Genomic DNA, 25,984 nt, shown 5'->3' on the forward strand with positions numbered 1-25,984 from the left:
GGGCAGGCGCACAGGGCTGGTTAAGAGACACCGAGCGCTGAACCAGGAACAGGTGGGCTTCCAGCGCCAGGTGCTTGCCCCACGGCAGGGGCGTGGCCGGGACGCGTGGGGGCGTGGCCTTCCTGAGAGGGGCGTGGCCTGCGCACGGCCTCGCTTAAGATCGCCAATCCGCGAGCTCGTAGCAGCCGCGGTCCCCGCCTTCCGCCGCTCCGCGGAGAGCGTCGCGTTCCTATAGGCCAGTCAAGGCTCCTTCCGGCCCGGGGGCGGGTTCCGCGCGGTGGCGGGAAAGCGGCGGCCGCAGCGTTTTTGCAGGACGCCGGGGAGCCTCAGGCGCCGGAGAGGCTGGGGCTGACTGTTGGCTCCACCATGGACGCGGCCGAGGTGGAGTTTCTGGCTGAAAAGGAGCTGGTCACCATTATCCCGAACTTCAGTCTGGACAAGATCTACCTCATCGGGGTGAGGACCCTGGTCGGTTCCCACTTCCGGGAGGGACTGCCCAGCGCCCACAGGTGTTGGGCGGCCGCGTGTGGGGCCCGGAGCGGGTGGGCGGTGGGGCGAGGTGCTCGGCCGAGTTGGCTTTTGCGTGTATTTGGGTTTCAGCTGAGTGGGCAGCAGCGAGGTCCAGCGATGTTCTGTTGTGACGGGCTGTGTGTCCCTTGGCAGGGCGACCTGGGGCCTTTCAACCCTGGCTTGCCAGTGCAGGTGCCTCTGTGGCTGGCCATCAACCTGAAACAAAGACAGAAGTGCCGGCTGCTCGCTCCCGAGTGGATGGACGTAGGTAAGGACGTGGGGGACGAGGAGTGCCGTGGAACCTGGGCTCACCCTCCCGCGCGGGGTCCTTCCTTCTCGGCGGCATCCACTCCTCAGCTGAAATCAATGAGCGGGCCTAGTCTCACCTGCTAGAGGCCGCGGACCGCTGTTATTAATAGTCGTCTGGGGTGTGTGTACCGATTCTAGTTCGGATTTTGAGATACCTCAACTTGCGTGAAAGGTGTTTTGTGACTCGAAAGCAACTTTTCTTCTTTTTGCTTTTTAGGGTCGCAGTCGCGGCCTGTGGAAGTTCCCAGGATAGGGGGCGAATCGGAGCTACAGCTGCGGGCCCACACCACAGCTCACAGCAACGCCAGATCTTAACCCACTGAGCAAGGCCAGGGATTGAACCCGAATCCTCATGGTTACTAGCCGGGTTCATTCCCTGCTGAGCCACAGTGGGAACTTCATCTCTTCTTCTTTGCTTTTTTTCTTTTTAAAGGCCGCACCCATAACATATGCAAGTCCCCAGGCCAGGGCGTGAATCTGAGCCACAGCTGCAGCAAAGCCTGCTGCTTTAACCCATTGTGAATGGTGGCGGGATCAAACCAGGCCTTCGAAGCTACTGGAGCCACTACAGTGGGTTTCTTAATGCACCGAGCCACAATGGGAATTCATAAATCAACATTTCTAATTAAAAAAAAAAATAAGTGTAGACCAGCAGGAGGAGCAGTCATCTCACATTATAGAGAACGCATGGAAATAAGGCGTCAAATACAGAAGGCAGTTTATTTTTGGCCATTTCAAGGGATGAGGTTGAGAACACAAAGACTACACACAGTATTATTTCTTTTGTTTGTATGTGGTTTTTTCTTCTTTTTTCTTTTTTTTTTTTTTTTTTTTTTGGTCTTTTTACCTTTTCTAGGGCCGCTCCTGCGGCATATGGAGGTTCCAGGCTAGGGGTCTAATCGGAACTGTAGCCACCGGTCTATACCAGAGCCACAGCAACTCGGGATCCGAGCCTCGTCTGCAACCTACACCACAGCTCACGGCAATGCCAGATTCTTAACCCACTGAGCAAGGCCAGGGATCGAACCCGCAACCTCATGTTTCCTAGTCGGATTCATTAACCACTGTGCCACAATGGAAACTCCAGTATTATTTTAGTTCTATAAACTGCTCAGAGCAGGCAGATCCACAGAGACAGAGATTAGTGGTTGTATAGGGATGGGGGTATAGGGGTTTTGGGGTGATGAAAATGTGCTAGAAGTACCCTGGCGATTAGGTGGGTTAAGGATCTGGAGTTGTCCCTGTGGTGCCCGTTTAATCCCTGGCCCAGAAGTTTCTGCATGCTCTGGGTGCAGCCCAAAGGAAAGGAGGAAAATTGTTTAATTAAGAGAATTTAATTTATAGTTTTACAACCATTATCACAACCTAATTTTAGAGCATTTCCATCCCAAACCCCCAGTCCACCCGCCCCACCCCTGCCCCAACCTGTCCCCTTTGGTAACCAGAAGTTTTTCAAAGTCTCCGTGTCTGTTTCTGTTCTGCAAATAAGTTCATTTGTATCCTTTTTTTAAAGATTGCACATGTAAGTGATAGCATATGCTGTTTGTCTCTCACTGTCTAAGTTCACTTAGCATGATCATTTCTAGGTCAATGCAAACACCATTATTTCATTCTTTTTTATTGGTGAGTAATGTTTCATTGTCTATTACACATTTTCTTTATCTACTCCTCTGCTGATGGACATTTAGGTTACTTCCGTGTCTTGGCTATTGTGAATAGTGCTGCAGTGAAAATTGGGGTAGGACTTCCTATCGTGGCACAGCGGAAATGAATCCATCTAGGAACCATGAGGTTGTGGGTCTGATCCCTGGCCTCGCTTAGTGGGTTAAAGATCCGGTGTTGTCATGAGCTGTGGTGTAGGTCGAAGATGCAGCTCAGATCCCACATTTCTGTGGCTATGGTGTAGGCCGGCAGCTACAGCTCCAATTTGACCCCTAGCCTGGGAACCTTCATGTGTCACAGGTGAGGCCCTAAAAAGCAAAAGAAAAAAAAAAGTGGGGGTACATGTTTCTTTTCAAGTGGTGGTTTTCTGTGGATAGATGCCCCTGAGTGGGATTGATGGATCATATGGTAATTCTGTTTTTAGTTTTTTGAGGAACCTCCATACTGTTTTCTATAGTGGTTGTACCAGTTTACATTCATATCAGCAGTGTAAGAGATTCCCTTTTCTCCACACCCTCTCCAGTATTATTGATTGTAGGTTTTCAGTGGTGGCCATTCTGGCTGGTGTAGGATGATACCTCACAGCAGTAGTTAATTTGCATTTCTCTAATAATTAGTCATCTTGAGCATTTTTTCATGTGTTTTTTTTTGCCATCTTTGTGTCTTCTTTGGAGATATTTCTGTTCAGATCTTTTGCTAATTTTTTTCATTTGTTTTTGCTTTTTAGGGCCGCCCCTGAGGCATATGGAAGTTCCTAGGCTAGAGAGGTCCAATTGGAGCTGTAGGTGCCGGCCTCCGCCAGAGCCACAGCAACTTGGGATCCGTGTGGTGTCTGTGACCTTCACCACAGCTCATGGCAACACCAGATCCTTAACCCGCTGAGCAAAGCCAGGGATTGAACCTGCATCCTCATGGATGCTAGTCAGATTCATTTCCACTGCCCCGCAATGGGAACTCCTTCTGCTCATTTTTTGATGAGATTGTTTTTTTGATCCTGAGCTGCTGGAGGTGTTTATCTATTTTGGAGATTAGTCCCCCTGTCAGTTGTTTAATTTGCAAATATTTTCTCCTATTTTGTGGGTTGTCTTTTTGTTTATGGTTTCTTTTGCTGTGCAAAACCTTTTTGAGTTTAATTGGGTCCCATTTGTTTGTTTATTTTTTGTCTTTTTAGGCCACACCTGCAGCATATGGAAGTTCCCAGGCTAGGGGTCGAATTGGAGCTGTAGCTGCCAGCCTACACCACAACAGCTCAGGATCCTAGCTGTGTCTGTAACCTATACCATAGCTCCCAGCAACTCCTGATCCTTAACCCACTGAGCCAGGCCAGGGATTGACCCCACATCCTCATGGACAGTAGCCAGGTTCCTGACCACTGAGTCACAGTGGGAACTCCCATTTGTTTATTTTTGTTTTTATGTCATTACTCTAAGAGGTGCATCTGAGATGATACTGCTGTAGTTTATGTCATAGTGCTTGGCATATGTTTTCCTCTAAGAGTTTTAAAGTATCTGGTTTTACATTTAGGTCTTTAATCCATTTTGAGTTTTATTTTTGAGTACGGTGTGAGAGAGTATTCTAGTTTCATTCTTTTATATGCAGTTGTCCAGTTTTCCCAGCACCACTTACTGAAGGGACTGTCTTTTTCTCCATTGTGTGTATGTGTATATATATATATATATTTTATTACTCAATGAATTTATTACACTTATAGTTGTACAATGATCATCACAATCCAATTTCATAGGCTTTCCATCCCACAACCCCAGTGCATCCCCCCACCCCCCTCCATTGTATATTTTTGTTTCCTTTGTCCTAGATAAGTTGACCATACATGCTTGGGTTTATTTGTGGGCTTTCTCTCCTGTTCCATTGAGCTATATTTCTGTTTTTGTGCCAGTGCCATACTCTTTTGATGACTGTAGCTTTGTAGTATAGTCTGAAGTCAGGGAGCCTGATTTCTTCAGCTCCATTTTTCTTGATGAGGATGGTTTTGGCTATTTGGGGTCTTTTGTGGTTCCAAAAATTTTTGTAAATGTTTTGTTCTGTGAAAAATGCTGTTGGAAGTTTGATAGGGATTGTGTTGAATCTGTAGATCATCTGGGATACATAGTCATTTTGACAATATTGATTCTTCCAATCTAGGAGCATGATATACCTTTCCATCTTTTTGTATCATCTTTGATTTCTCTCCTCAGCAACTTAGAGGTTTTTGTTTTTTCGTCTTTTTGGGGCTGTAACCACAGTATATGGAGGTTCCCAGGCTAGGGGTTGAATCGGAGCTGTAGCTGCTGGCCTACACCACAGTCACAGAAACTTGGGATCTGAGCCATGTCTGCGACCTACACCACAGCTCATGGCAACACCAGATCCTTAACTCACTGCGCGAGGCCAGGGATCAAACGTGCATCCTCTTGCATGCTAGTTGGGTTTGTTAGCCATGATGGGAACTCCTAATGTCTTAGAGTTTTCAGAATCCAGGTCTTTTGTCTAGGTAGGTTTATTCCTAGGTACTTTATTCTTTTTTTTTTTTTTTCTTTCTGTCTATGGCCGCAGGTGTGGCATATGGAAGTTCCCAGACTAGTGGTTGAATCAGAGCTGCAGCTGCCAGCCTCCATCACAGCCACTGCCATGCAGGATCTGAGCCAGCCTACACCATAGCTCATGGCAATGCTGGATTCTTAACCCACTGAGCGGGGCCGGGGATGGAAGCCACATCCTCATGGATACCAGTTGGGTTTGTTATCACTGAGCCATGCTGGGAACTCCATCCCATATTTTTGGATTGTTACATCTTTGTTCTCATTTGCAGTTAGGTATTAAATTCCTCTTTGATGTCTTCATGATCCATTAGTTATTTAGTAGGATGTTGTTTAGTCTGCACATGTCTGCGTTTTTTGCAGTTTCTTTCTTGTTGATTTCTGGTCTTAAAGCATTGTGGTTGGAAAAGATGCTTGATAGGATTTCAGTTTTCTTAAATTTACTGAGGTTTGATTTGTGACCCAGAATGTGATCTATCCCAGAGACTGTGTATTCTGCTGCTTTTGTGTGGACTACTCTCTATATGCCTATTAAGTCCACCTGGTCTAATGCATCATTTAAGGCCTGGGTTTCCTTATTGGTTTTCTGCCTGGATGATCTGTCCATTGCTGTACGTGGGGTGTTAAAGTCCCCCATTATTATTGTGTTATTGTCAATTTCTCCTTTTAAGGCCGTTAGCAGTTACCTCATATATTGAGGGGCTCCTGTGTTGGGTGCATATATTTACAATAGTTGTGTCTCCTTCTTGGATTGGTCTGTTGAAAATTATGTGATGTTCTTCTTGTAGCTTTTATTTTAAGGTCTATTTTGTCTGACACGAGGATTGATACTCCAGCTTTCTTTTGATTTCCTTTTGCGGGCAATATTTTCTTCCATCCTCTCACTTTGAGTTTGTATGTGTCTTCAACACTGAAGTGGGTCTCTTAAAGACAGCATACATGTGGGTCTTGTTTTTGTATCCATTCAGCCAGTCTGTGTCTCGGTTGGAGCATTTAGTCCATTTACATTTATGGTAATTATTGATAGGTATTTCGTTATTGCCATTTTGTTAATTGTTTTGGATTTGTTTTTGCTGTTCTTCTTTCTTCTCTTGTGGTTTGATGACTGTCTTTGGTGTTGTGCTTGGAATTCTTTTTCTATTTTTTAAAAAAAATTTTTATTATAGCTGATTTACAGTGATCTGTCAATTTCTGTTGTACAGCAAAGTAACCCAGTTGTACATAGGTGTACATTCTTTTTCTCGCATTATCTTTTATCACGTTATACCACAAGTGATGGGATCTAGTTCCCTGTGCTGTAGAGCAGGACCTCATTGCTTATCCACTTTAAATGTAATAGTTGGCATCTACTCACCCCAAACTCAGGTCCATCCCACTCCTTCCCCCTTCACCTTGGCAACCACAAGTCTGTTCTCTATGTCCATTAGTTTGTGTCTGTTCTGTAGACAGGTTCGTTGTGGCATATTTAGATTCCACATATAAGTGATTTCATATGGTCTTTGTTCTTCTCTTTCTGACTTCACTTAGTTTGAGAATCTCTGGTTGCATCCATGTTGATGCAAATGGCATTATTTGGTTCTTTTTTTTAATGGCTGAGTAGTATTCCATTGTGTATATGTACCACATCTTCCTAATCCATTCATCTGTCGATGGACATTGAGGTCGTTTCCATGTCTTGGCTATTGTGAATAGTGCTGCAGTGAACATAGGGGTGTATGTATCATTTCGAATCAAAGTTTTGTGTCAATAGATGCCCAGGAGTGGGATTGCAGGGTCATATGGTCATTCTATATTTCATTTTCTGAGGTACCTCCATACTGTTTTCCACAGTGGTTGTACCAATTTACATTCCCACCAACAGGGTAGGAGGGTTCCCTTTTCTCCACACCCTCTCCAGCTTTTGTTATTTGTCGACTTACTAATGACGGCCATTCTGATCAGTGTGAGGTGGTACCTCATTGTAGTTTTGATCTGCATTTCTCTAGTAAGCAGTGATGTTGAGCATTTCTTTATGAGGCCTGTTGGCCATCCACGTGTCTTCTTTGCAGAAATGTCTCTTTAGGTCTTGTGCCCATTTTTCAATTGGATTGTTTGGTTTTTTTGCTGTTGAGTTGTATGAGTTGTTTGTGTATTTTGGAGATGAAGCCCTTGCTGGTTGCATCATTTGCAACTGTTTTCTCCCGGTCCATAGGCTGTTTTTTGTTGTTGTTGTTTTGTTTTTTAATGTATGGTTTCCTTTGCTGTGCAAAACCTTGTCAGCTTGATTAGGTCCCATTGGTTTATTTTTGTTATTATTTCTATTGCCTTGGGAGCTGACCTGTGAAAATTTTTGCACAGTTGATGTCAGAGAATGTTTTGCCTATGTGCTCTTCTAGGAGTTCTGTGGTGTCACGTGTTATGTTTAAGTCGTTAAGCCATCTTGAGTTTATTTTTGTGCATCGCGTGAGGGTGTGTTCTAGTTTCACTGATTGACATGCAGCTGTCCAGTCTGCGCAGCACCACTTGCTGAAGAGACTGGCTTTTCCCCATTTTATATTCTTGCTTCCTTTGTCGAAGATTTATTGACCATAGGTGTCTGGGTTCATTCCTGGATACTCTCTCATTCTGTTGGTCTGTGTGTCTGTTTTTGTACCGGCACCACACTGTATTGATGATTGTGCATTTGTGATATTGTTTGACGTCTGGAAGAACTATGCCTCCTGCTTGGTTTTTGTTCCTCAGGATTGCTTTGGCAATTCTGAGTCTCTTAGGCGTCCATATAATTTTTTTTTTTTTTTTTTGCTTTTTAGGGCTGCACTAGTGGCATACGGAGGTTCCCAGGCTAGGGGTCTAATTAGAGCTACAGCTGCCAGCCTACGCCACAACCACAGCAATGCCAGATCTGAGCCACATCTGCGACCTACGCCACAGCTCACGGCAATGCTGGATCCTTAACCTGCTGAGCAAGTCCAGGGATCGAACTCACAACCTCAGAATTTGTTTCTGCTGTGCGATGATGGGAACTCCATGATTTCATGTACATTTTGGATTGTTCTAGTCCTGTGATAAATGTCATGGGTAATATATATATATATATTTTTTTTGCTTTTTAGGGCCCCACTTGGGGCATATGGAAGTTCCCAGGCTAGGGGGTCAAATTGGAGCTACAACTGCCAGCCTATAGCAGAGCTGCAGCAATGCCAGATCCAAGCTGTTCCTGCCACCTACACCACAGCTCATGGCAATGTCGGATCCTTGCTTGACCCACTGAGCTAGGTCAGGGATTGAACCCCCATCCTGATGGATCCTAGTTGGATTCGTTAACCACTGAGCCACGACGGGAACTCTGTCATGGGTAATTGATAGGGATCGCATTAAATATGTCGATTGCTTTGGGTAGTATGGCCATTTTAATGGTACTAATTCTTCCAGTGCATGGAGTATCTTGCCATTTCTTTGAATCCTCTTTAATTTCCTTGATTAATTTTTTTTATAGTTTTCAGCATATAAGTGTTTCACTCCCTTGGTCAGGTTTATTCCTAGGTATTTAATTTTGGGGGGTGCAATTTTATTTACTTATTTATTTATTTTTTGTCTTTTTGCCATTTCTTGGGCCGCTTCCGTGGCATATGGAGGTTCCCAGGCTAGGGGTCAAATTGGAGCTATAGCCGCTGGCCTATGCCACAGCCACAGCAACTCGGGATCCGAGCCGCGTCTGCAACCTACACCACAGCTCATGGCAATGCTGGATCCTTAACCCATTGAGCAAGGCCAGGGATCGAACCCGCAACCTCATGGTTCCTAGTCGGATTCGTTAATCACTGCGCCACAACGGGAACTCCTGGGGTGCAATTTTAAAAGGTATTTTTATATTCCTTATTTTGTGTGTCTTTTTAGAGCCACACTCATGGCACGTGGACGTTCCCAGGCTAAGGGTCAGATTGGAGATGCAGCTGCCGGCCTGGGCCACAGCCACAGCAAGACCAGATCCCAGCCATGTCTGTGACTTTCACCACAGTTCATGGTGATGCTGGATCCTTAACCCACTGAGTGGGGCTAGGGATTGAACCTGCATCCTCATGGATCCTAGTCAGGTTCATCACCTCTGAGCCGCAACGAAAACTCCTATATTCCTTTTCTAATACTTCATCGTTAGTGTACAGAAATGCAGCTGATTTCTGAATGTTAATCTTGTATCCTGCTACTTTGCTGAGTTCCTTGATCAGTTTGAGTAGTTTTTGGGTTGAGTCCTTCGGGTTTTCTATATATAGTATCATGTCATCTGCATATACTGGCAATTTCACCTCTTCTCTTCCAATTTGGATGCTCTTTAGTTCTTTCATTTGATTGCTCCGGCTAGGGCTTCCAGTGCTATGCTGAATAAAAGTGGCGAGAGCGGGCACCCTTGTCTTGTTCCAGATTACAGCAGGAAAGCTTTCAGCTTTTCTCCACTGAGTATTACATTGGCTGTGGGTTTTTTTTTAATTGGCTTTTATTATGTTGAGATATGCTCCCTCTATACCCAGTTTGGTAAGAGTTTTTATTCTGAATGGATGTTGGATTTCCTCAAATGCTTTTTCTGTATCTGTTGAGGTGATGATGTGGTTTTTGACTTTTGTTAATGTGGTGGATGACGTTGATTGATTTGCATATGCTGAACCATCGTGGTGACCTTGGGATGAATCCCACTTGGTCACGTTTTGTGGTATTTTTAATTTTTTTGTTTTATTTATTTCTTTGTGGGTGTGTGATCTTTTTTATATGTTGTTAGATTCCGTTGGCTAAAACTTTGTTGAGAATATTTGCATCTATATTCATCAAAGATATTGGCCTGGAGTTCCTGTCGTGGCGCAGTGGTTAACGAATCCGACTAGGAACCATGAGGTTGTGGGTTCGGTCCCTGCCCTTGCTCAGTGGGTTGACGATCCGGCGTTGCCGTGAGCTGTGGTGTAGGTTGCAGACGCGGCTCGGATCCCGAGTTGCTGTGGCTCTGGCGTAGGCCGGTGGCTACAGCTCCGATTCGACCCCTAGCCTGGGAACCTCCATATGCCGTAGAAGCGGCCCAAAGAAATAGCAAAAAGACAAAAAAAAAAAAAGATATTGGCCTATAATTTTTTTTTTTTTGATAGTTTCTTTGTCTGGTTTTGGTATTGAGGTGATGGTGGCTTCAGAGGATGTCTTTGGGAGTGTTTCTTCTTCAACCTTTTGGAAAATTTTAAAAAGGATGGTTGTAAGTTCTTCCTTGTATGTTTAGTAGAATGCCCTGTTAGGCCATCAGGTCCTGGACTTGTTTGTAGGGAGTGTTTTATTCCGTACTCTTTCATTTCTAGTGATCAGTCCATTCAAATGATCTATTCTTTCTTGACTCAGTTTTGGCAAGCTCTGTATCTCTAGAAAATAGAGTATTTCTTACAGGTTGTCAAATGTATTGGCATATAATTGTTCATAATATTCTCTTTTTCTATTTCTGCAGCATCTGTTGAGATTTCTCCTTTTTCATTTCTTTTTTTTTTGTCTTTTGTCTTTTTTTGTTGTTGTTGTTATTGTTGCTATTTCTTGGGCCGCTCCCGCGGCATATGGAGGTTCCCAGGCTAGGGGTTGAATCGGAGCTGTAGCCACCGGCCTACGCCAGAGCCACAGCAACTCGGGATCCGAGCCGAGTCTGCAACCTACACCACAGCTCACGGCAACGCCGGATCATCAACCCACTGAGCAAGGGCAGGGACCGAACCCGCAACCTCATGGTTCCTAGTCGGATTCGTTAACCACTGCGCCACGACGGGAACTCCCATTTCTTATTTTGTGTGGTTGGGTTCTTTTTCTCTTCTTGGTGAATCTGCACAGAGGTTCGTCAATTTTGTTTACCCTTTCAAAGGACCAGCTTTTTGTTGTATTGGTTTTTTTTTTTTTGTCTTTTTTCCTTTTCTGGGACCACTCCCTCGGCATATGGAGGTTCCCAGGCTAGGGGTCTAATCAGAGCTGTAGCCCCCGGCCTACGCCAGAGCCACAGCAACACGGGATCCGAGCTGCCTCTGCAACCTACACCACAGCTCATGGCAATGCCGGATCCTTAACCCACTGAGCAAGGCCTGGGATTGAATCCGCAACCTCATGGTTCCTAGTTGGATTCATTAACCACTGAGCCACGGCGGGAACTCCCTTGGGTTTGTTTTTGTTTTTGTTTTTTAAATCTCTATTTTACTGATTTTCTTTCTGATCTTTGTGATTTTATCCTTCTGCTGACTTGAGGTTTTATTTGTTCTTTTTCTAATTCATTTAGCTGGTAGGTTAAGTTATTAGGAGAATTTTCTGCTTGTTCTGAGGAAGGTCTGTATCACTCTGAACTCGCCTTTAAGAACTGCTTTTGCGGCATCCCATAGATTTTTAATGGTTGTGTTTTCATTATCATTTGTCTCAAGGCATTTTTTAATTTCCCTTTGGATGTCCTCGTTGTTGTTTAATCTCCATGTAGTCAGTTTTTTCTTATTTCTTTTCCTGTAGTTGATTTCTTGTTTCATGCCACCATGGTCAGAGAAGATGCTTGAAATAATTTCTGTGCTCTTAAATTTGTTGAGATTAGTTTTGTGCCCCAGAGTAGGTGGTCAATCCTTGAGGATGTTCCATGCGCACTTGAAAAGAACGTGTATTCTGGTTCTTTGGGGGTGTGATGTCCTAAAAATAGTAGTCAATTTAATGTTGTGTCATTTATGATCTCTGTTGGCTTACTGATTGTGTTTGCCTAGAGGGTCTGTGCATTGGAGTTCCTGTCGTGGCTCAGCAGTAATGAACCTAACCAGGTAGTATCCGTGAGGATGTGGGTTTGATCCCTGGCCTTGCTCAGTGGGTTAAGGATCAGGCATGGCCTGAGCTGTAGTGTAGGTCACAGATGGGGCTCGGATCCTGTGTTGCTGTCTCTGTGGCATGGGCCAGCAGCTCTGCTTCCACCCCTACCCTGGGAATTGAACCCGCAACCTCATGGTTCCTAGTCGGATTCGTTAGCCACTGAGCCACGATGGGAACTCCTAAGGTAATTATTGATAAACATGTATTTATTGCCATTTTAACCCTTGTTTTCCATTTGATTTTGTGTTTCTCCTTTGTTCTTTTCTTTTTTTGGTTGGGTGATTTCCTTTTATTTTATGCTTGTGTCTTCTTAGTTCTTGTGAATATGTTGTTTGGTTTTGATTTGTGGTTGCCATTTTTTCAAGTATATTAACCCCTGCCTATATGTGCTTGCTGTAGCCTCATAGTCATATAGTTTCAAACTTTTTTTTTTTTTTTTTGGCTTTTTAGGGCCATGCCAGCAGCATATGGCAGTTCCCAGGCTAGGGATCAAATCGCAGCTGCAGCTGCCAGCCTATGCCACAGCCACAGCAACATAGGATCTGAGCCATGTCTGCGACCTACACCATAGTTCGTGGCAGTGCTGGATCCTTAACCCACTGAGTGAGGCCAGGGATCGAACCCGCAACCTCTTGGTTCCCAGTTAGATTCGTTTCCGCTGTGCTACAACCGGAGCTCCTCAAACACATTCTTAAAAAAAAAAAAAAAGTCTCTAGATTTTCTTACTTTCCTTCCCCGCATTTCATGGTTGTTCTTTGTTTTTTGTTTTTTTGTTTGCTTTTTATGGCAACACCTGTGGCATATGGAAGTTCCCAGGCTAGGAATCGAATAGGAGCTATTGCTGCCAAGCAGCCTATGCTCTAGCCATAGCAGTGCCAGATCTGAGCCATGTCTGCAACATACACCACAGGTCATCACGGGGCCGGATCCTTAACCCACTGAATGTGGCCAGGGATCAAACCTGGGCCCTCATGAATACTGGTCAGGCTTGTTAGCGCTGAGCCACAATGGGAACCCGCCCCACACTGTATGATTTTGGTGTCCTTTTCTGTATCCTCGTGTTTATTGTCGCTTTTACGAATAGGGTGTTGTTCCTTTTAGATTCACATACAATCTTATTTAAGGGATTACTTTCCACTTGCGATTTCCTCCATCCTATGTCCTCTTCTCTCCTTTTTAGAGGAGACCGTTCCGTATTTTAGAATGGGTTTAGTATTGCTGTATTCTTTGCGGTTTTTTCGGTTGTTGTTAGAAAACTTCTCTATCTTCTATTTTAAATATTACTCCTGCTGGGAAGAGTATTGTAGGCTGCAGTTTCTCCCTTTTAAAGCTTTGAATATATCTTGCCACTCCCTTCTGGCCTGCAGTGTTTCTGTAGAGAAATCAGCTGACAGCCTTATGGGGGTTCCCTGATAATAACTCTTTGTTTATTTTTTGCCACATTTATTTATTTATTTATTTTTGTCCTTTTGCCATTTCTTGGGCCGCTCCCACGGCATGTCGAAGTTCCCAGGCTAGGGGTCGAATCGGAGCTGCAGCCTCCGGCCTACACCAGAGCCACAGCAATGCGGGATCCGAGCCGCGTCTGTGACCTACACCACAGCTCACGGCAACGCCGGATCCTTAATCCACTGAGTGAGGCCAGGGAACGAATCCGCAACCTCGTGGTTCCTAGTCGGGTTCGTTAACCACTGCGCCGCGTCGGGCACTCCTCTTTTGCTGCATTTAGAATCCTCTCCTTATCCTTAACGTTTGCCGTTTTTATTATAATGCGTTTTGCTGTGGGTCTGTTTGGGTTCAACCTGTTGGAGGCCCTCTCTCCTTCCTGTGTCTTGATAACTGTTTTCTTCAGCTTTAGGAAGTTCGCAGACATCCTTTCTTCAAATACCTCAATCCCCTTTCCTTTTTCTTCTCCTGGAACCCCTCTTAGGCAGAGACTGCTGAATATCCTGTAGCTCTCGTACGCTGCTTTCACGTTTTTTCACTGGGTTTTCTGCCTGCTGTTCCGATGGGATGAGTTCCATTATTCCGTCTTCTAAGTCCCTTCTTCATTCCTCTGCGTTACTCATTTTGCTCCTCAATGCCTTTAACGCAGCTTGTGTCTCTGCAAATGAATTTTCTCATTTTTCTTGGCTCCTCCTTGTATGTTCTAGTTTCTTTCTAGAATTATGTGCATTCCTGTTGAGATCCGCTCTTAACCCCTGCAGCCTTTTCACTGTCTCCTTTTAAAACTCAGTCTCTGTTGGGCTTCAGAGGGCTCTTTCGTGGTTTTCTCCTGGAGGGGATTCTGTCCTTTGAACTGAGAATACTGCCTGAGCATCCTCATCTTGCTTCTATTCCTCTTGTTCTCTGAAGCCTGAGTCGCAGCACCCAGCTCCCTCCCGAATGTCCCAGGCTGCGGTGTTTGGGGCAGTGGCCCCGATGTTTTGTGTGGCTGTCTCTGCTTTGCCCTCCTCAGTCCGGCTGCTCTGCTTTTCTCCACGGCTTTCAGATTCCTCCTCTGTCTTAGCTGATCTCCCCGTCAGTCAGATGGCCTCCCAGGGTGCAGATTCCATTTCTCTCTCACAGCTCCCTCTCAGGAGCTCTGGTCCCGTCCTGATTGCTTTTTTTCTCATCTCTCTCTTTTTTTCTTGTGTTCTACCCAGGTATGTGGAGGGTTTCTTGCCCTTTTTTGGAGATTTAAGGTCTTCTGCCAGCGTTCCGTAGATGGTCTGTGTGAATTGTTCTGCATGCACGTGGTCTTTTTGTGTGTTGTCTTTTTAGGGCCTCGCCTGCACGTGTGGAAGTTGCCAAGCTCGGGGTTGAACCAGAACTGCAGCTGCCAGCCTACGGTATAGCCACAAGAACACCAGCTCTGAACTGTGTTTGTGACCAGCCCCTCAGCTTGTGGCAACACTGGGATCCTCGAACCCACTGAACGAGGCCAGGGAATCGAACCCGCATCCTTATGGATGCTGGTTGTATTCTTAACCCACTGGGCCACAGAGGGAACTCCTAGATGGTTGGTTGGTTGGGTTTTTGATGTTTGTGAAGGAAGGTGAACGCCACCTCTTATTCCTGCAACATTTTGAGCCCCTCGTGGATTGCTTTTTCTTATTAGTGTGTGTATCTAGTGTAGATTTTTCGTTTGCAGTTACCATGAAGTTTTGGTATAGGAACCTATCGATATCGATATAGATACATAGATATACACCAGATAATTTTTTTTTTTTTGTCTTTTTGCCATTTCCTGGGCTGCTCCCTTGGCATATGGAGGTTCCCAGGCTAGGGGTACAATCAGAGCTGCAGCCACCGGCCCACGCCAGAGCCACAGCAATGCAGGATCCGAGCCGTATCTGCAACCTATACCACAGCTCACAGCAATGCCGGATCGTCAACCCACGGAGCAAGGGCAGGGACCGAACCTGCAACCTCATGGTTCCTAGTTGGATTCGTTAACCACTGCGCCATGATGGGAACTCCACACAAGATAATTTTAAGTCTCTGGTCTCTTAATTGCAAATGGGTCTCCAGTATCCTGCATTTGTACCTTCATCTTCTCACCATTTCTGGTTTTGGTAGCATATTTATGTGGATGATGTCCTGTCTTATTACTATATACTTGCCATTAACTAGCGAGCCTCGGCATTTGTAGTTTTCTTGGTTTCTAGTTGTGGCTCCCCCCCCTGCCCCCACCAGAGACGTTCCTTTTAGTATTGGTCGGAAAGCTGGTTTAGTGGTGCTTGTCTGCAAAGCTTTTGATGGCTCCTTCAAGTCTGAACGAGAGCCTTGCTGAGTGGAGTTATCTTGGTTGGAGGTTGTTTCCTTTCATCACCCCGAGTCTGTCGTGCCCCTCCCTTCTGGCCTGTAGAGTTTCTGCTGAAAGATCAGCTGATAACCTTACTGGGGCTCCCTTGCATGTTATTGGTTCTTTTTCCTAGCTGCTTTCCATATTTTCTCTTTGTCTTTAATTTTGGTCAGCTTGATTAATGGATGCCTCGGGGTGCTCCTGCTTGGATGTATGTTCTATGGTGTTCCTTGTGCTTCCTGGATTGAGGGGCTGGTTCCTTCTCCCTGTTGGGCAAGTTTTTGGCCATTTTCTCTTCGCATATTTTCCCTGGCCCCTTCTCTTCTCCTTCTGGCACCCCTGGGATGCAGATGTTGGTGCATTTAAAGTTGTCCCAGAGTTCCCGTGGCCTGTCCTCGCTTCTTTTCAGTCTTGGCTGTTCTATTCTGTAATTTCTACCCGTCCATCTTAGACCTCACATATTTGTCCTTCTGCCTCCCGTATTCTCTTGTTAGTTCCTTCTAGGGAATTTTTTATTTCTTACTGTATTTTTCACCTCTGCTGGCTTAACATTTAAATCTTTTATTGTTTTATTACTTTATTTATTCTTTGTTCAGCGTTTCTTATAATTTATGTCTTTGCCTCCAATTTATTTCCAAGATCCTGAATCATCTTTGCAGTGATCTGTCTAAAGTCTTTTTCATGGAGGTTGCTAAACTCCAGATCACTCAGCTGTTTTTCCGGGTTTTTATTCTTGTTCCTTCATCTGGGTCATAACTCTCTGCCTTTTCATTTTGTGTAGATTTTTTGGCATGGTCTCCTTTTGGCAGGCAGTAGGGTTGTGGCCTCTCCCTCCTATGAGGTCTGCCCCCTTGTGGCTGAAGTTGGTATGGGGGCTTGCTGCAGCCATCCTGCTGGGAGGGACTGGTGCCTGCCCACTGGTCGGTAGACTTGTCTCATCCCTCTGCTGGGTGGGGCTTTGTCTCTGGGTGAGATTAGAGGTGGCTGAGTGCCAAGGAGGACTTTAGGCAGTAGGTCTGCCTTTGGGTGGGGCTGTGTTCCCACCCTGCTTGTTGTTTGGCCTGGGGCTTCTCAGGCCTGATGAGTGGGGCCAGGTTTTTCCAGAACGGCCGCCTCCAGGGAGTTCACACAGTTGACTGTTCCTGAGACCTTTGCCTCCAGTGTCCTTCCCCCACAAGCCACAGCCACCCCCTGTTTTCCCAGGAGGTCCTCCAAGGTCGGCAGGCAGGTCTGACCCAGATGCTAATAGAGTCTCTGCTTTGCCCCCGGGACTCAGAGCTCGTAAAAGCCTGTGTGTGTCCTTCGGAAGAGTCTGTTTCCCCTAGGCCGGCAGAGCTCCTGCGCATACGCCCTGCTGGCCCTCAACGCCAGATGCTCTGGGGGCTCCTCCTCCCACTGCCAGGCCCCCAGGCATGGGAACCTGATGTGGGGCTGGGAACGCCCACTCCTGCTGGGGGGGAGCCTTTCCAGTCTGGATTGCACGCCCGGCAGGTATGGGATTGCTCATGTTGCTCAAGCAGCCCTCCTGCTGTCTCGATGTGGTTGTTTGTCTTTGAGGGTAAGATGTCTGTTTTGGCAGCGTCCAGTCTATTTTTGGCTGGTTGTTCAGCCGGCGGTTGTGATTTTGGTGTTTTGGCGAGAGAAGGTGAGCTCCAGGCCTTCTCTGCTGCCATCCTAATCCCGCCTCCAAAAGACCACGTCCGGAGTCGGCAGAAGTGCGGGGGCACCAGGCTGTGGGTGTGTGAGGAGCCCTGCGCCACCGAACACTTGAAACCTGGGAACCGTATGGCACGTTGGTTATGCCTCAGTAACACTTGAAAAAAATACAAGACTGCACCAAAGGTGCAGACAGGCTTCCCCGGGACCTTGGCGTCTTTTCCTCCCCTGGGAAGTAGGAGTGGCTGTTACAGGAAGGAACCTTCGGTTGATTTCCCGTTGGGGTTGGGGGACGGATACAGTTTGAAAAGTCTGTAAGCGGGGTTCCCGTCGTGGCGCAGTGGTTAATGAATCCAACTGGGAACCATGGGGTTGCATGTTTGATCCCTGGCCTGGCTCCGTGGGTTAAGGATCTGGTGTTGCCGTGAGCTGTGGTGTAGGTCGCAGACACCGCTTGGATCCCACGTTGCTGTGGCTGTGGTGTAGTTTGGCGGCTGTACCTCCAATTAGACCCCTAGCTTGGGCACCTCCATGTGCCATAGGTGCGGCCCTAAAAAGACCAAAAAAAAAGGTCTGTAAGCAATTTGGACTCTCCTCTTCCCATTGGGAACCACCCAGGGACACCTGTCCCCCGAAGCAGAGAACACAGGGCCGGGCAACCGCAAGTACAGTTTGGGAAAGACTGCTTGAGGGAGTTCCTGTTGTGGCTCAGTGGGTTAAGAACCCAACCAGTATCCAAGAGGCTGCAGGTTTGATCCCTGGCCTCGCTCAGTGAGTTAAGGATCCAGGGTTGCCACAAGCTGCAGTGTAGATTGCAGATGTGGATTGGATCCTGCATTGATGTGGCTGTGGCGTAGGCTGGCTTGGATTCTACCCCTAACCTGGGAACTTCCATGTGCCTCAGATGCGACCCCAAAAAGTAAAAAGAAGACTGCTTGGGCCTGCTTTTTCCTCCTTGGCCCCAAGGCGTGAGAGAATCTGGTGGCCCTTAAACGTGATGGGAAACTCCTTCTCTTCAGGCTTCTTTGCCGGGAGCCCGACCAGACCCTGGTCCTGTGAGCACGGCTGCCTTTTCTCCCGCCTTTGACCTTGGCAAACCCATGGTGAGACAGGCAAGACCCTGTCTCGGGGGAGGCGAGTCAGCGGCAGGGCGTGGAGCGAGTTGGCCTGCGCTTTTTGCTTGCAGGCCTGGGCCCCACCGGGGAGATGTGGCAGAGCTCCCCGGCAGCCCGGGGGCCCTCCCCGAGCCCGCCAGTGTTGGCCAGACTTCTCTTTTTTTTTTTTTTGTCTTTTTGCTATTTCTTGGGCCGCTCCCACGGCATATGGAGGTTCCCAGGCTAGGGGTCGAATTGGAGCTGCAGCCGCCGGTCTACACCAGAGCCACAGCAACGCAGGATCTGAGCTGTGTCTGAAACCTACACCACAGCTCACGGCAATGCCGGATCCTTAACCCACTGAGCAAGGGCAGGGACCAAACCCGCAACCTCATGGTTCCTAGTCGGATTCGTTAACCACTGCGCTACGACGGGAACTCCCGTAAATGCTTTTTTTTTTTTTTTTTGTCTTTTTGCTATATCTTGGGCCGCTCCCGCGGCATATGGAGGTTCCCAGGCTAGGGGTCAAATCTGAGCTGTAGCCACCAGCCTACGCCAGGGCCACAGCAACGCAGGATCCGAGCTGTGTCTGAAACCTACATGGCAGCCAGATCCTTAACCCACTGAGCAAGGGCAGGGACCGAACCCGCAACCTCATGGTTCCTAGTCGGATTGTTAACCACTGCGCCATGACGGGAACTCCCGGACTTCTCTTATCCAACCTGAAGTTAGTGGGATCCAGCCCTGTCACTGCAGGTGTGTCACATCGTGCCGTCGGTGCTGAGTGCTGCTTCACTGTGTGACTGTCACTGTCGGGTCACCCATTCTTTCGGTGTGGATAGTAGGTCATTTTCCATTTTGGGCTCTTGTGAATAAGGCTGCTTTGAACAACTTGACTAAGTGTTTCTGTGGATATATGTGTTTATTTCTCTTGGATAAATAAGTACCTAGAGTCGTGGACTTGCCAGGTCGTGGACAGACCGGCTAACGTTAGAAGCTGCTGAGCGGCCCTCGGGAGGGGGGCCTCTGCTCTAAGGGCAGCTGGAACGCACGAGAGTTCCTGCTGCTCCACTCGTGGCCGGCCCTGGGCATGGTCAGTCTTTGTGGTTTGCCGCAGAGGGGTCGTGCACGCTCTTCGATGTTGAAGAGGAAAAGAGGGAGTTCCCGTCGTGGCACAGTGCTTAACGAATCTGACTCGGAACCTTGAGGTTGCGGGTTTGATCCCCGGCCTCGCTCCGTGGGTTAAGGATCCAGCGTTGCGTGCCCCGGCCTCGCTCCGTGGGTTAAGGATCCAGTGTTGCCGTGAGCTGTGGTGTAGGTTGCAGATGTGGCTTGGATCCCGCGTTGCTGTGGCTGTGGTGTAGGCCGGTGGCTACGGCTCAGATTAGACCCCTAGCCTGGGAACCTCCATGTGCCACGGGTGCAGCCCTAGAAAAGATAGCAAGAGAACCGTAAAATAAAAATAAAAAAGGAAAAGAATTGGTCTGCTGTGTGGAGAGGATGTGGGAGGGAAGCCGGCCGCAGGGAGTTGCCGGCCGGAGCCTGGGGGGCTTGGCAGTTGGGGGCAGGAGGTAGGCAGAGGTCTTCTGCAGAAAAGATGGGCAGGCTTTGCTGACGGGCGGCCATGGGAGAGCGGAGGCAGGGGTGACTGCCAGGGGTGCCGGCTTGAGCTGCGGGAGGGGCTGGGGGTGCTGCTTCTGAGACGGGGCGGATGGGGGGACAGTGTGCGGGCTGGAGTGGGAGCCACGAGGCAGGCTCTGCACACGTGACCCCTGAGGTGCCGGTCAGCCCTCCGGGTGGCAGTGCTGTGGGCTGTGGCCGGTTTGGGTCAGGAGCTTGGGTGTGGGAGGCGGTGAGAGCTCCCCTCCGCGTTCGGGGGCGGCAGGTCTGGGGGAGCAGGGGCGGTGAGAAGAGAAAGCGAGGGGAGCAGTGATGCAGAAGCCACAGCCGATGACACGCGGCAGGGCTTGGCCCTTGGCAGCTGTGATGCGCCCCGAGATGCGGCCGCTGGGTTTGCCCAGGCAGGGGTTGTGGCCCCGGTGGCCGTGGTTCTTTTCAAGGTGGAAGGTGTTGCATTGGGTTTGACGGGAGGGTCGAGCCGTGACGGGGACGGGGGTCCCTGGAGAGTGAGGGCAGGTGCCAGGCCGGGGAAGGGGGTGTCTAGTGTGCAGCCCTCAGCAGGCTGGTGGGGGAGCGGGGGCGCCCCACAGGGTGAGGGCTGGGGTGGGGGGACGAGGACATCATGATGGGGACGGGGATGGAGCGCAGGGGCCGCTGGAGGTGGGCGGCCCGTCCTTTCAAACAAGACCCCCGGCAGCGCTGCGCCGGTGTGACCCTCAGCCACATGGGCCGTGCAGATGCAGCACCAGGGTTTTCTCAGGCCATCGGGGCGGGGGGGCACGGACGGTGGCGGAGGCGTGTAGAGACGGGCTGGACTCACGCTGGATTCCAGGTGCGGGGCTCCCAGCCCCGGTTGGTTGGGCGTTGTCTTGCCCTCTTCTGCACGAGGGTTCGTGCAGGTAGAGGAGGGTCTCCGGTACTAGTTACTGTGGTCACTGCGTGTCACGTCCGGGGGCATCAAAGGGCATCCTTTGCTCTGTCCTAAGAGGAGCACTCCCGACTGTGCCGCACTGTTTTCCGTCACGCACGCTGCAGCCTGGAGCGACCAGAGCCCCAGCCGACAGCCTTGTCTGCAAGAAGCGTTCGGGGAGATTGGCCCTGAGTTATCTACTGATAGAAATGTGACTCCCCACAGTGGTTTGTTTGTCCGTTTTTTTAACGTATTTGTTGATAGAGTAAGAGTGCAGTTACTCGGTGAACTTGGAAGGTCTTAAAATACGTCGTTGGTTATGGTCGTGGTAAAACGCCTTCACTCCTCAATTGCAGAGAAGTTGGAGAAGATGAGGGACCATGAACGGAAGGAAGACACTTTTACGCCTGCGCCCAACCCTCACTACACGGAACTCACGAAGCTCCTGCTAAACCAGTAAGTGTCCCTCCCGGCGTGCGCCAGGTCATCCCGGGGTTCAGGGCGTCTCTGGCCCAGGGGCCCCAGCCAGTAACGGGGAGTCGTCTGTGGGCCGCACGTCGCCCCGCCTTTCCTCCTGATCTCTGCCCTTCCCTCCCGGGAGAGCCCCCCTTCCTTCCCCTCTGCAGGGTCCCCCGGGAGCAGGCCCGCGTGTGCCCCTGTCACCGCGTCACCTCGGGGGCCTCTGTCTTAACTGCGTGTGGGGCTGCGTCGGCTGCACTCTTTGCCTCCTCTGGGCTTGTGCCCTGAGGTCTCGCTGGCCTGGGAGGCAAAAACGTGCTGTCCGGATAGCGCGCTTCCCTTCCCGCGCGGCTTCTCTCCCCACCTGGTGGCCGCGCCCCCTTGTTCCTTCTCAAGGCTGCGCCGACCTCCCCTCTGCTTCCCCAGGGCCCAGGCCCGTGCTGGCGCTTCCACTCCTCCTCCACCTGCCCAGGTCCTCAGAGCTTGGGTCCTGTGGGGGCAGGATGGGGGGCTGGAGGGGGCCGTGTGGGGTGTGCACACTGCTTTCTGCGCGGTAAGCCGCCCGGCTCCTGCTCCGTCCCGGCCCCTGCTCCGTGCCTGGGTTGAGCAGCAGGGCCATCCCCCCGCCCCTGGGTTGTGTTTGTGTCCTCGTGCCAGCGCTGTGCTCCCCGCAGCCCCAGTTCTCTCGGGCGGGGCGTCTCAGGCGCCTGGCACTCCCGCTTGCTGCGAGGAGGAACCCGTGTGAGGCTCGGAGCAGGCCCGTGTGGCGCAGCTTGCTGAGGAGGTGCTGAGACTGTCATTTGTAAAATGCAAGCTTTTGAAGCCCTGAGCCCCTTTTAATGGATTCAAGAGCAGAACTAGAACAAACATCGCAACGGCCTGCTGTCGAGCAGCGAGGGCCAGGGGCGCAGGGGCTGGCGCTTTGGAACTTGAATGAAAATTTGCACAGTGTGGACTTGGCCTTAAGCTGACACGAGGCCGCAGTTCTGCGGTTGACGAGGTTCTGTGCTCAGCGTGCCGCCGGGTGGTGGCGTCGTGGGGTCGGCTGGAGCTCTGGTTTTGTGGGGAAGACTAGTGACCTTCGCACAGGCAGTCGCAGTGCCTGGGGCTGCAGCTCCACCGCCTGGTGCTGCGCGGGCAGGGAGCCCTGGCTTGCGGGACGGGACGGGGGAAGGGGGGCGCTGCGGAGGGGAGGGTGCGAGCAGGTGCAGGTGGGAGCAGAGCGGCGAGCTGCTGGACGGGGGGCGGGGGTGGGCAGAGGCCCCGGGAGGTGGGGGGGGGGGGTGTCATGGCGAAGAGGGAGTGACATAGAAGGGACGATGGAAGCAGGGGTGCGGCCTGCTCATCTTGTTTTTGAGGGTGGGCGTGTTAGGCACGCGGTTCCCATCGAAAGCCTCATCTTAGGACTCCTAGTCCTTCTTCCCTCTGCTCGGGCCTTTGTGCGCCGTTGAGTGAACAGGGAGCTGGGATCCTTTGTTCTTGACCTGCTGTTCAGAGCATGAGACCCGAATGTTTGAGTCTGAAGTAAAATCTGCTGCATGCATTTGAGACCCCACTAGTAGTTGTCTGGCTGCTCACCAGGAGCTCATGCTAGCGGGTGGGGAGGTCAGTTCCAGCTAGTCCCGGAGTGCCAGGGGGCGAGCAGGGTTGGCTCTTGTTTTGTCTTCTAGTTTGTCTCTCCTTCAAAGGCGAGTTTAAAAGTGTGTCCCACAGGAAGGCTACCAGTGCCCCTTGCTGACCCCAGTTCAAACCTTTACCCAGAATCCGCTGTGTGCGGGGTGCTGTTGGTGCTACTTTGTGCTTGGTTCTGTGGCTTGTGCAAACGTCTTTGTGTTTGCTCGTTTGAGTGGGACAGTACCTCCCCTTCAGGGCTTCTGTGAAGCTGGAAGCGCTGGGCAGTGCTGGGCACGGAGCTGTTGCCTTCCTTCCCTGGCGGGGTGGCGCCCTCAGATAACCGACGGGGCATGAGCATTAGAAGTTGTGATCTCTGAGCCAGCCCTTGGAAGAAGTCCATTCTGGGTGGAAATTCTACAGCACACAACACCGAGTTATCCTGAGACAGAGGGGGACCAACCCAGAGCTTACTCTGGTAGCTAACACTTTCAGGTAAAACCCCAGCAGCCCTTGCAGCACAGCCTGCCCCGCGACAGTTAACACGCAGGCCGTGTGGATCGTGGCTGAGTTTCTTGGTGCTGAGCATAAGTGCTAGAGATCCTTGGTTTGGTTTGGTTTTGTCTAGTCTTGTTTTAAAGCCGTGCCCACAGCATGCAGAAGTTCCGGGCCAGGGATGGAACCCAAGCCACAGCGGTGACAATGCCAAGTCCTTACCCCTGAAGACTCCAGGGAACTCCAGGCAATCCTTGCATTTTAAAATTGAACACACAGGGAGTTCCCTTGTGGTGCAGTGGGTTAAGGATCTGGCCTTGTCACTGTAGCTGCTTGGGTTGCTGCTGTGGTGCAGGTTTGAGCCCTGGCCCAGGAACTTCCACATGCTGCAGGTGTGGCCAAAAAATAAATAAATAAAACTGAGCACGCAGTGAAACAGACTTTGAGCTGAAGCAGAGCTTGTGTGTCGTGCTGTATCCAGGCAGCACTGACAAAGAAGCCCCGGTGTCTGGGGGTTGGGTGGGTGCCCGGGGGCCTCCAAGGGCCGTTCACGGCACCTCTTGCTTTTGCTCTAGTGCCTCGGACAACATCCCGAAAGCCGATGAGATCCGGACCCTGATCAAGGACGTGTGGGACACTCGCGTAGCCAAGCTGCGCGTGTCTGCAGACAGCTTCGTGAGGCAGCAGGAGGCACACGCCAAGGTGGGCCCGGGGCCGGCGGTACGGCCCCTTGGGACAGGCTTCCCAGCTGGGCTGGGCTTTCAAAAAGTGATCGCCCCTTGCTTCCTTACTTTTTCTGTCTTTGAGGGCCACACCCTCGGCACATGGAGGTTCCCAGGCTAGGGGTCGAATTGGAGCTGTAGCCGCCGGCCTACACCGCAGCCACAGCCAGGCCAGATCCGAGCCGCGTCTGCGACCCACACCCCAGCCCATGGCCACGCCGGATCCTTCACCCACGGAGCGAGGCCAGGGATCGAACCTGTGTCCTCACGGGTGCTCGTCGGGTTTGTTAACCACTGAGCCACGAGGGGCACTCCCGTCTGCCTATTTCCATCTGGTGGACTGTACCTCTTTGCTCGAAACGAAGCCCCTGCTCCCCTGTGTTTCAGCTGGACAACCTGACGCTGATGGAGGTCAACGCCGGCGGCGCCTTCCTCACGCGGGCGCTCAGCCACATGTTCAAGCTCCGCACGAACCTGCAGCCCGCCGACAGCGCCCCCACTCAGGACCTGTAGGGACACCGGCGGGCGGGTTGAACGTGAGGAAAAGCGCCGTGCGGCCGGGATGGCCTTCGAACGTTCTTGAAGAGCCGCAGGCTTGTGCTCCGTCCCCCGGCCCCTCTGTCATTGCATGTCTGTGTCTGGGAGCCGGCTGTCCTTCTATGGGGCCAGAGGCGGCCTTGGCAGAGCCCCGGTCCCCTGCGCGGAGCCGTCCCGTGCGGGTGAGTGGTGACGTCCCGTGTTGCTTTGAAAGGACACACACAGTCAGAGTGGTGATGCGGCCTCGGCCTTTGCTTTTCCTCTGACCCTGATCCCCGGGCTCAACCGAGTCTCCTCCAGAGGGGCTGGACCCACAGCGGCTGAGCAGCTGCGTGGCTGGTGCCGGCGATGCGTGTCGATCTTTTAAGCCCTGCGGCACAATAAAGGCGCGGTCAGCCCAAAGCTCTGTCGGGTTTTTCCTGCTTAGCTCCCCCGGGGGAGGAGCAGACGCACGGGGCAGACCTGGCAGACCAGGCCGAGTGGGCAGACCAGCACTCCGGCTGTCTCTGGTCTAAAGCGTTGCTGTTGAGCGCGAGCAAAGTCAGGGGAAATAACCCGTGTCCCTGAGTGCGTGCGTGAGGCTGAAACCGGTGCCAGAGCAGGAGTGGGCCCAGGCCGGGCTCAGGGAGGACCCAGGTGAGGGGTCAGTTGACCCCAGGAGGAAAATGGTCGTCTCGAGCGTTCTGGAACTGCCCAGTTCCTTACCGAGGTATGTGACCGAGAGAGGAAGGGAGAGTCTCGTGGTGCAGTGAGCAGGTTCGGGGACCCGTGGTCAGAAGCGGTAGCAGGCCATCTAGGGCTTTCCAAAGAGTGCCGTGCGTGACCAGCTGAGCCTGGAGACTCTCTGCTGCTATTGGCCCTTCAGAGTTTGGAGTCCAGACCTGCGGTGAGTTGAGCATGTGTCCACTGCAGACCGACCGCCGGATCGATGACGGGTGTATGTGGACACGGCAGGGCCAGGCAGGGCGGAGCTGGGACCCAGGGGACCTGGTCTCCGCCACTGAAGAGGTGACAGGACTGGCCTTTTCTCGGATGCAGAACCCTTCAGATTTCATGCGGGGAACCTGGTAGGCGGTGAGGGTTCAGGCGTTCTGCGCGTCTCGGGTGTCGCCCCCTGGCCCCTGCTCCTAAAGACCCAGCCGAGGTATAGCCGAATCTGTCTTCACCCTTTACCTGTAAAGTGGGTAATTATCGGGCTGTTACTTTTATTTTGGGGCCTTACTGTAACATAAAAAAGATTTTCTCTCTCGAGA

The 25,984-nt window shown here is 50.5% G+C and overlaps 1 protein-coding gene across 1 annotated transcript; it reads left to right on the top strand.

Moving 5' to 3' along the window:
• The first annotated feature begins 233 nt into the window (after window positions 1–233).
• GINS2 (GINS complex subunit 2) lies at window positions 234–25,982 on the top strand. Its single transcript, XM_047792658.1, has 5 exons — window positions 234–456; window positions 664–778; window positions 21,264–21,363; window positions 24,048–24,174; window positions 24,582–25,982. The coding sequence occupies exons 1-5, from the start codon at window positions 367–369 to the stop codon at window positions 24,705–24,707; spliced, it is 558 nt and encodes a 185-aa protein (XP_047648614.1). The 5' UTR covers window positions 234–366; the 3' UTR covers window positions 24,708–25,982.
• The last annotated feature ends 2 nt before the right edge of the window (window positions 25,983–25,984 follow it).

This window comes from Phacochoerus africanus, chromosome 8 (assembly GCF_016906955.1).
Source record: "Phacochoerus africanus isolate WHEZ1 chromosome 8, ROS_Pafr_v1, whole genome shotgun sequence".
NCBI classification, from domain to species: domain Eukaryota; kingdom Metazoa; phylum Chordata; class Mammalia; order Artiodactyla; family Suidae; genus Phacochoerus; species Phacochoerus africanus.